Source organism: Pantherophis guttatus, chromosome 2 (assembly GCF_059756535.1).
Source record: "Pantherophis guttatus breed Tessera chromosome 2, ASM5975653v1, whole genome shotgun sequence".
Lineage (NCBI taxonomy): Eukaryota > Metazoa > Chordata > Lepidosauria > Squamata > Colubridae > Pantherophis > Pantherophis guttatus.
The window spans coordinates 278,029,427-278,039,454 of record NC_142064.1 but is presented as its reverse complement, the minus strand read 5'-3'; the positions used below and the strand labels follow the sequence as shown (position 1 = coordinate 278,039,454).

The following is a 10,028-nucleotide window of genomic DNA, read 5'->3' as shown; positions in this document are numbered from 1 at the left end:
TAATCTCTTAAACTTGCACCTATAATTCTTAAACTTATCGCACATTACACTCTTCGTTTTATAGAATCATTTCATTATTACAATCTTATCATCTTCATTTTACTATTCATATCAACATATTCACCTTCATTTTTAATACTAATCCCAACATAATCATTTTACTATTACAATCTATTCCATCTTAAGTCATATTTATTTTAACTATTTGTCTCTTAATCATCTTCTTTTGGCTGTTTTCCAGCATCTTCATTTATTATTTGGCTGTTTTCCAGCATAATCATCTATTGTTTTGGCTGTTTCCCAGCATATTCATATTATTTGGCTGTTTCCCAGCATATTCATATTATTTGGCTGTTTCCCAGCATATTCATCTTTATTTAACTATCACGCCCAAAGGGAAAAAAAACTAAATCTATTGTTTTGACTGTTTCCCAGCATATTCATCTATTATTTGGCTGTTTCTACCATATTCATTAAGCATATTCTTAATTTTACTGTTTATCTCTGTGTAATTCCCTATTTTATTTTACCTTCAATCTATACATTAGTTATTCAAATTTAATCATATTGTCATTCTCAGCTTTGTCTGCAATTTAACATTGAGACTTAATTCTTTCATCAGACATATCCCCATATAAATCAATAATATGGGGACAGATGGTATTTCCCCATATACTCTGGCCTCAGTAGTTCTTAATTCAACTGTGAGACTTTTGTGACCCAATCTTAACCTTGCCAGATCTAAGAACCAGCAACTTTGGCTGATCTTGAAAAGCAAAGCTGGGTCTGGCTGGGTCAGAGAATCACAAACAAGTCAAAAGGCCCATCCTGGAAGAAGAAAATGGCAAAACACTTCCTAATTCTTGCTGAGAAAATTACCAGGAAGTGCTGAGATGCACTTGGTGAAACTCAATTGAGGAGACGCATCCTGCATCTTCCCTCCCTCTAATGTCTCTTGCTCTGAGTGGGAGCAGAAGAAGAAGCAGGAACTTCCACTGCTGGATCTTTCCCCTCCCCCCCCCCCGCTCTTGTCTATCCCTCAGGTGTGATTGCAAGCAGGGGCAGAGGCCATGGGCCCCTCCTTCCATGGGCCTCCCCTTCCAATAGAGCTTCCCTTTGCCAGATGATATGGCAAATAGATCTTCAGGGACAGGATTATGGGTTTTCTAGTACTTCCCAGATCATTTAAGGGACTTTTCCTAGACTCCTGAGCTGCTCATATGTCCTCCTCTGAAGTAAGTCCAATGAGACCAAAGAGTTTTTCTCCCAGAGAACAGGAATATATTGAGATTTGCAGGAAGTGGGAAAATGGCTGCATATCATCTTCTTCCTTTCTGACCCATATTCAAAATGCTGTTTGTGGGGAAGGGTCTTGTCGGGGTCCTGGCTGCAACTCTTAGGGAGGCTCTCTCCCATCCACACCAGCTCAGTCAACACAGAAAGACCCCCAGGAGTTGGTGTTGGAGGGTGTGATTGTTTCACTTACCTAACAGGAAGAGAATCCCAGCTCCCAAAGGCATGGCAACCAGGATCACCCGAAAAATCCACAGCCCTGTAGTTAAAGAAGGAGAAACATGGCTCTTATTAGGCAGATGCTGAGTTCCCTGATTTGGAGATGCTGAGTAAGGGAAGCCTTTCCCCACCAGGAAGTGCCCCCACCTGAAGGAAGCCCCTCCCCTCCAAGGCTAAAGAGGGTGGAGTGAATGGCCTTGAAGGGCGGAAGGAGGAGCCACAACCACTCATTTATGGTATCGCATCATCTCTTATATCATCATATATCACATCTTCATACCATTGCTCTTAAGTTACCACTTTCAACTCCCCTGACAGAAATCACTTCTCTCATATCGCTCTATGTAGGATTAGATTTCTTGTTCTCTACCTGAAGACATGAGATGATACACACACACACATTTCAAACATTGGTGAAAAATCTACTTCTGCATGTCACAATCCCTCAGCCTCTCACCTGTTTCCTCCTTCCAGGCCAAGACCAGGGGCTCCTGCAAGCCCTCGTGCTCCAGGTGACACCGAAAATGATCCCTCTCCTTGGGGTCGATCTCAATGCTGAGCCAGACATAATAGGTCCCATCCGAGTTAGGGACCACGTTCCTAGGGAGGGTCTCATACTTGCAGGCCTCTCCGTCCCTCGTCCAGGTGGCCCGGATCTCCTCGGGGTAGAAGCCAAAGGCCTGGCAGATGAGGACCTCCAGGCTGTCATCCACCACTTTGCGAGTCACTTTCCCCACTGGGGGCTCTGCAGAAGAAGCAACACCAGAGTTCCTGGGATTTTGAGAGTTTCTGGCCAGGTGATTGAAATAGCAAGACCTCATCTGGCCATCCTCTCCCACTGCTCCCTCTCCTTGCCTCAATCTGAGGGAGCCCCTAAAATGGGGCATTGGAGCTCTTCAGATTTATTTTTGAAAGGGGTACATAGAATTTGGGGTGAGCTTCTCACATGGGCCAACTTAATCCCCAATTTGGCAGACGGATTCAATTTTAAGCCCCCAAATTGAATTTGTTCAAGTTGTTCAAATGGAACTCAGGAAGAGACTGATTGTTTTCCTTCCGACCCAAACACAGAACATTAGTTTCGTTTGCTCTGCAAGACTTTCCCAGGGAAGTAGAAGGAGATCTTCAGCATGACTTTCTTGTTCAGATTTTTTAATTAATTAATTAATATTTATTTGGGGGGGGGGAAGAGAGCACTGAAGATTATTTGCCTTCTGTAATGCAATGTGGGATATTTCCTGACCCTTTTCTGTCAATAGTTTAAAAGGTGTCTTGGAAGATTAGGATAGAAGCAATATGGGGAGGGGGGAGCCTACAGAAACCTGCTCAATGGAGCCCCCCTTTTGCCACTCACCGATCCTCTGCAGAGTTTTATTCTTGTAGGAGAGGTATGTCTGCAGCCCCTCAATGCAGGTCTCCTCCAGGAAAAATTTGTTTCTCTCAGACCATCCTGGATCCTCCTCCCACTTGTCCTTGACCTTCTGGGCCTGGGGCTGAGCTGTCACCCATCTCAGGGTCTCCTTATCAAAGCTGATGAAGTCCATCCCTTTGTAGCCATAGTGCAAAAACCATCCTTTGCTCCCGTCTTCCTTGAGCTCACAGCCCAAAACCACCTGCCAGGTGTGAAGCCCTGAGAGAGTCCCAGAGGGAATGGGTGTGAATGAAAAGGATCCAGAATTATTCTCCCTAGACAGCATTAGAGTCAACCGCCTTTTGCACTTCTGGAGAGATATCCAATTTCTCCTTCCCCCCTTTACCACACAAGGAGAAATGTCTTTTACTTCAATTAACACTGTTCGGCTGGCATCAAGCTATGTAGAATTTCTAGGTGAGGGAGATAATCGGGGTGTTGCTGTTGGGGGGGGGTGTTTTTCCTTTTTCAGGAAAGAAACTCTCACAATTACATCCCCTGCAACCACTGGAGGCCAAGAGTGACTCTGCCTCTGCTCACCTTCAGCCTGGTGGTCCAGTTTTGATAACTTCTCCAGGTCAGCCCTGAAGACTCTTTGAGGGGCCAGAAAGGCCTCCTTCTCCACCTCCTCCATCCAGGGCACCAGAGGCTCCATCTTCCCGGTGAGGCTGTCAAAGCGAGTGATGGGCTGGCCATCCAGGTAGCCCCTAATGAAGGACTGGGGCAGCCCCCAGCTGGGCTCTGGCAGATGCAGGTAGGAGTAACACAGGGAGTGTGAGGGGGAGCCTGGAAAGGGAGGAGAGCGAAGAGCAGATGGTGGGGGGAGGTCTGCCCTGCAGCTCCATCCTCTCCAACATCTTATTGTCACACAGCAGGCCCCCAGCAAGTGGGCCACCACATCTGGGCAAGATACTACTTCTGCTGCTCCTGCTGCTCATCTGGGCCCTCCCAGCCTGCTGTTTCTGGGCCTGACCTCCATGGTGACCTCCCCCACACACCCTTGCCCATTAAGGGAAGACTCAGGTAGGCCCTATTTCAGTGGTGAAATCCAATTTTTTTTTTACTACCAGTTCTGTGGGCGTGGCTTGGTGGGCATAGTGTGGCTTGGTGGGCATGGCAGGAGAAGGATACTGCAAAATCCCCATTCCCTCCCCACTCCTGGGGGAAGTATATTGCAAAATCCCCATTCCCTCCCCACTCCTGGGGGAAGTATATTGCAAAATCCCCATTCCCACCCCACTCCTGGGGGAAGTATATTGCAAAATCCCCATTCCCTCCACACCCCTGGGGGAAATATATTGCAAAATCCCCATTCCCACCCCACTCCTGGGGGAAGTATATTGCAAAATCCCCATTCCCTCCCCACTCCTGGGGGAAGTATATTGCAAAATCCCCATTCCCTCCCCACTCCTGGGGGAAGTATATTGCAAAATCTCCATTCCCACCCCGCTCCTGGGGGAAGTATATTGCAAAATCCCCATTCCCTCCACACTCCTGGGGGAAGTATATTGCAAAATCCCCATTCCCTCCCCACTCCTGGGGAAGGATATTGCAAAATCCCCATTCCCTCCTCACTCCTGGGGGAAGTATATTGCAAAATCCCCATTCCCATCCCACTCTGGGGCCAGCCAGAGGTGGTATTTACTGGTTCTCCAAACTGCTCACAATTTCTGCTACCGGTTGTCCAGAACCTGCTGGATTTCACCCCTGCCCTATTTGTATGGAAATTAACAAGAGAGTCGAAGGCCTGAATGCTGCCCAGAGAGGGGCAGAGTTTGGGTGGGGCTGGATGGCAGGAGGTGGCCCATTGCCCAGGCAGGAGAAGGAAGCCAGGAACTAAAACTGTGAAAATTCTCTTTTCACTTCTACTCTCTGTTCTCACAGAAATCCAAGTGGGAGCTGATTTCAAACCAGGTTCCAAAGTTTTTTAAGACCAGGCTCTTTCCAAGGGAGGGCAAAGTTTGCTGATCAGGGGGAAGTTGGATGCCAGGGACTTCGCCCAATGCCCAGGCAGGAGGGGGGAGGACAAGGAGAAGGGTGGCAGGCAGGGCTGAAGTCTGAAACTTTCCACTTTCCACTTCCACTCTCTATTCTCGCAGAAATACAAACGGGAGCCGATTTCAAATCAAGGATTGAAGTTTTAAAACCAGACTCGCTGAAGTGCGAGAGAAGGAAGATTTTTCCCTCTGGGAAAGGAGGTTGGGATTGAGGGGGGAGAGAAAGACCCAACCCAGGAAAATGCTCCTCCCCCCTTCTGGCTCCTCCCCCCCGTCCTAAATCCTTCCAGAAACTCACCGCAAAAGGCTCCAACCACGAAGGACCCCAGCGCCACCCCCAAGAGGGAAAGGGGCGCCCGGGGCCCCAGCATCGCTCTCCAACCAGGCGCCCCCGTGCTCTTCCAACCGAAGACACCTGCCGTCCGCTAAGGGCAAGTCGCTTAGGCGCTGCCCCAGTTCGGATCCGCCAAGAAGTCCAATTCCGCTAACATTCTCCGGTCTGGTCCGCGAAGAACAGAGAAAACGGCGCTGGTCCCTTGGGGGTCCTGGAGGGAGGGAGGGAGGGTGGGAGGGGGGTCCTGGAGGGAGGGGGGTCCTGGAGGGAGGGAGGGAGGGAGGTCCTGGAGGGAGGGAGGGAGGGGGTCCGGGAGGGAGGGAGGTCCTGGGGGGAGGGAGGGAGGGAGGGGGATCCGGGAGGGAGGGGGGTCCTGGAGGGAGGGAGGGTGGGAGGGGGGTCCAGGAGGGAGGGAGTCCGGGAGGGACGGGGGTCCTGGGGGGAGGGAGGGAGGTCCTGGGGGGAGGGAGGGTGGGAGGGGGGTCCTGGAGGGAGGGAGGGGGTCCGGGAGGGAGGGAGGGGGTCCTGGGGGGAGGGAGTGGGGTCCTGGAGGGAGGGAGGGGGGAGGGAGGGGGGTCCTGGAGGGAGGGAGGGAGGGAGGTCCTGGGGGGAGGGAGGGAGGGGGGTCCTGGAGAGAGGGAGGGGGGAGGGAGGGGGGTCCTGGAGGGAGGGAGGGAGGGGGTCTGGGAGGGAGGGAGGGGGGTCCTGGGGCGAGGGAGGGAGGGAGGGGGTCCGGGAGGGAGGGAGGGGGGTCCTGGGGGGAGGGAGGGAGGGAGGGAGGGGGTCCGGGAGGGAGGGAGGGAGGTCCTGGGGGGAGGGAGGTAGGGAGGGGGGTCCTGGGGGGAGGGAGGGTGGGAGGGGGGTCCTGGAGGGAGGGAGGGGGTCCGGGAGGGAGGGAGTGGGGTCCTGGAGGGAGGGAGGGAGGGGGTTCCTGGGGGGAGGGAGTGGGGTCCTGGAGAGAGGGAGGGAGGGGGGTCCTGGAGAGAGGGAGGGGGGAGGGAGGGGGGTCCTGGGGGGAGGGAGTGGGGTCCTGGAGAGAGGGAGGGAGGGGGGTCCTGGAGAGAGGGAGGGGGGAGGGAGGGGGGTCCTGGGGGGAGGGAGGGAGGGGGGAGGGTCCTAGGGAGACCTTGTCCACAACGGGGCAGCGTTAGCGCTCAAATGTCCCCGGTTACCCCGGTTGTGTGAACGCAGCCCCTGCGGTGTCTTCCTCCCTAATTCTTCTTGGGAGGCTCTCCGATCCCCTTCGCGGCTTCTCCCCGTAGGGCTTGGGGGGACCTTTCGGCAGAAGGTGGCGGTCGCTGATCTGAAGGGTTTGGGCTCCGTCAGAAGATTTCCGGCCCCCCTTTCCCCTTTCGCGCTTCTCAGCCCCGCAGCCCCGCTGCGCTCAGGGGCAAGAGGTCCGCGGGCAGCCTAACGAGCGTTTGCACCTGCAACTAAGGACACGTTCGCCAATGACAGCGCCGCCCTCCGCCCTCGCCCCTCCCCTTCGGCCTCTGTCCCGCCCCCTCGCAGCTCCGCTGACACTCTCCGCCCGTCCAAAGGCTGCGCGCAAGAGAGGCGAGTGAGCTGCAGGGGAGTAAAATGTTGTTTTGCACGTAATAAAAGGCGTTGCTGAGAGCAGCAACGGTATGCTAGCGGGGTGTGTATGTGCGCGCGCTACGCCGGAGGGTTTGGGAAAGCACCGCTTCTTGTGGGGGGTGGGATCCCTCATCCCAAATCCTCTCTATGGGATTAGAAAGCAGGAGGACAAAGTAGATCCAAGCAGGGGGTTTTCTCTTTTATTTCTGGGCCCCATTGAGAGCAGGCATTTGGGCAGGTATTTGCAGCTCACTCCTATGTCAGGAAGGGCGGATCCCAAGGGCCACATTGATGGCAACCAAGATCCCCAAGAGAGTCAACTCGATGATCTTGGAGAGTGGGAAAGTTCTTTGCAGGAAAGGATCTCTCACCGTTGCAGCCACTGCTGGTCAAACAGTATTTTCCTCTCCTGCTCATCTCATCCACCCAATCCCCAGTCTCCCCTTTTCTGGTCTTTGCCTGCTTCCCTCTTGTTTCCTCTGCTCCTCCCTCCCTGAAATTAAGGTGCATCTCTCTCTCTTGCCTTTATTTTATTTATTTATTTTATTAGATTTCTATACCGCCCTTCTCCCGAAGGACTCAGGGCGGTGAACAGCCAAAGGCTAAAACACAAGAATACAAAATTTAAAATGAATTAAAACAGATTAAACAATTTGGCTCAATTTTAAAAATATCCCATAATTAAACAAATTATAATTAGTATTTAAAATTTAAATTTTAAAATTTTAAAAAGGAGAAGATTTAGGCCAGGCCAGCTTGATGGAATAAAAACGTTTTAAGCGCGCGGCGGAAGGTGCGCAGATCCGGGATCCTCCGTATCTCCGGGGGGAGCTCGTTTCAGACTGTAGGTGCCCCCACAGAGAAGGCTCTCCCCCTGGGGGCCGCCAGTCGACATTGTTTGGCCGACGGCACCCGGAGGAGCCCCTCTCTATGGGAGCGTACTGGTCGGTGGGAGGCTATTGGTGGTAGCAGGCGGTCCCGTAAATAACCAGGTCCTAAGCCATGTTTGACTTCTGCTCTTCCAAAGGCCCCTCCTCGCTCTATCAGGAGCCTGAGCCCCTAACACTTTGGGGAGTTTGAGAGGCAGTTAGAGGAGCTCTTGCAAAATGCCAAGAATCATTTTGCCCTGGTTTGGCTGCTACACCACCTGCCCCTCTTGTCGTGGGCTTTTATTTATTTTTTATTTTATTTCAAGTTTATATACCGCACCTTTTCCCAGTTTCGTCTTTAAAAACAACATAAAAAACAACCACAAATACATAAAAACAAAACCAAACTAAGAAACAATACATACTATCTAAGGTCATTTTACAGCTTTCTGTATCGGCATACGTATTTTGCTTTTGTAGTTCTCTATTCTATCATATCTATTTACTTCTTGGTAGCAGTAAAATAACGCTATATCAACATATATATTAACACACATAATTCATAAGAACACATTCATTGTTCTTATCTACCGATTTATATTCATTTATATTTACATCTCTTTGTTCAATGTTATTCAATAACTGCAATTTAAGTTTCATCTGTACTAATGTTGGAAGAAACATCCTTCTGGGTTCTGCTCCAAGTGGGGAAACAGACACTGGAAACATGGAGACTGCTTGGAAAGATGGTTTAATGGTGGACAGGATCACATGGCTTGAGTTCCTGAACAGAAAAAGGGGGCAGATACAGTAAATCCTTGGGTTTTTATGCTGTCTCTGGCTTTACATTTCCTGGGCCCCCGAAAGAGTATCCTGATTGGTTGTCAGACTCCCAGGGGTCTTAGCTAGCCTTGCTGGCTGATGTAATCTTCCCAGGTCACATGTGGTGAGTTTCTGCTGCTATTGTGTAGAGAGCTAATCCTATCTTTGTTGGATCTTTGGCAATTCCTACTATGGCTCTGCCTGAAGGAGGTAGATCTTTGTTATGTAGAGTAGACTGGCCCAGGCCTTAACGGCTCATTGACAAAGGGTGGGGGGCAGGAAGGTGGGAGCTGCTTTGTCTGTAAAATATGCTTCTCCATTTCTCATCCAGGGAAATATAATATTCTGCCTTTTTCATATTTCCTAAAATATTTCACTCTTCCAGGAAAGGGGTGGGTGCTAACTTCCTACACTAAGTTAAACATTTCCTGTTTTGGTTTCTATTTTCGAGCCAACTGTACATTTTATTCCATACTTCATAATAGTCCGAATTGATGCTTCGGAGATTCTCAATCATCCAGGTTGGTTGTTCCAAAGTTGCTTTTTCCAAAACCTTTGGACTTTTGGAAAAAGCACCTTTGGGACTTTGCCTCTTGCCTCTCCTGATAATTAAAAAGTGACAAGAGGCAGAAAGTAAGATTGGAGGGAGAATTTGTGGCTTGAAGGCTTCTGCCCACTTCCAGTCTGGTGGTTGAGGTTTGATAGCCACTCCGGGGCAGCCCTGAACAGCTTGGGGGTTGTGGGGCGGCCAAAGGAACCTTGCCTCCTCTGCCTCTGTCCAGGGCATCGGAGCTTCCATCTTGTTGGTGTGGTTGTCCTATCAAGCAATGGGCTGATCATGCAGGTGACCATGGAGAGGAACTGGGGCAGCCCTTGGCTGGATTCTGACACCTTCAAATAGGAATAGCACAGGGACTCTCTGGAGGAGCCTGGAAGGAGAAAAGGGTGAAAGTGTAGGAAGTTAGCACCCACCCCTTTCCTGGAAGAGTGAAATATTTTAGGAAATATGAAAAAGGCAGAATATTATATTTCCCTGGATGAGAAATGGAGAAGCATGTTTTGAAGCAGCTCCCATCTTCCTGCCCTCACCCTTTTGAGCTAAGCTAAGATCCGATATTGGGACAAAATTCAAATATTATAATTCTAAATCTTTGGTCAAGACAGAAGTGCCTCTTCCGTGCCAAGGTGCTAAGCTGGCAAAAGGTATTTGACGTAGGTACAGAATTGTAAAAGGGTAAACTGACCCTAAAGAGATACATCCTGTTGTTTACTGTTTATTGCATCCCAAATGTCATGCCTATCCCCAGATAAGAAGTGCTGCTTTCTTTACTGCCCTTGAGGCATCTTCAAGCCTCTTATAGAACCTGAGTATGTGAGAAGAGGATTGTTATTTCCTTTCCTAGAGATAGATGAAAGGGCAACTTCTACGTGTGAAATGTATCACTCTTTGTAATGATTCTGCCTTTAAATTGTATAAATACATGGCCAGAAGAAGCCATCGGGGT

General features: G+C 50.2%; 1 protein-coding gene across 2 annotated transcripts; it reads right to left on the bottom strand.

The window, feature by feature from the left end:
• Positions 1–1,486: 1,486 nt before the first annotated feature.
• LOC117668135 (major histocompatibility complex class I-related protein 1-like) lies at positions 1,487–6,650 on the bottom strand. 2 transcript variants are annotated; one of them, XM_087884585.1, is made up of 4 exons: positions 6,427–6,650; positions 3,464–3,709; positions 2,867–3,142; positions 1,487–2,257 (listed from the first exon to the last, which is right to left on the bottom strand). In XM_087884585.1, exons 2-4 carry the CDS (start codon positions 3,576–3,578, stop codon positions 1,935–1,937), a joined length of 714 nt encoding a protein of 237 aa, XP_087740711.1. In that variant the 5' UTR covers positions 3,579–3,709; positions 6,427–6,650; the 3' UTR covers positions 1,487–1,934. The 2 variants fall into 2 exon arrangements, with proteins under 2 accessions (XP_087740711.1, XP_087740710.1); XM_087884584.1 differs by lacking the exon at positions 6,427–6,650 and adding an exon at positions 5,219–5,465.
• Between the last annotated feature and the right edge of the window lie 3,378 nt (positions 6,651–10,028).

Bases quoted from the DNA above. Each gene is read 5' to 3' on its own strand.
- LOC117668135 (XM_087884584.1), bottom strand. From the start codon at position 5,291: ATGCTGGGGCCCCGGGCGCCCCTTTCCCTCTTGGGGGTGGCGCTGGGG. The intron at 3,710-5,218 runs GTGAGTTTCTGG...CTCCCTTTCCAG, and splicing joins CGTGGTTGGAGCCTTTTGCG to GCTCCCCCTCACACTCCCTG. The intron at 2,258-2,866 runs GTGAGTGGCAAA...CTTCTTCTGCAG, and splicing joins TAAAACTCTGCAGAGGATCG to AGCCCCCAGTGGGGAAAGTG.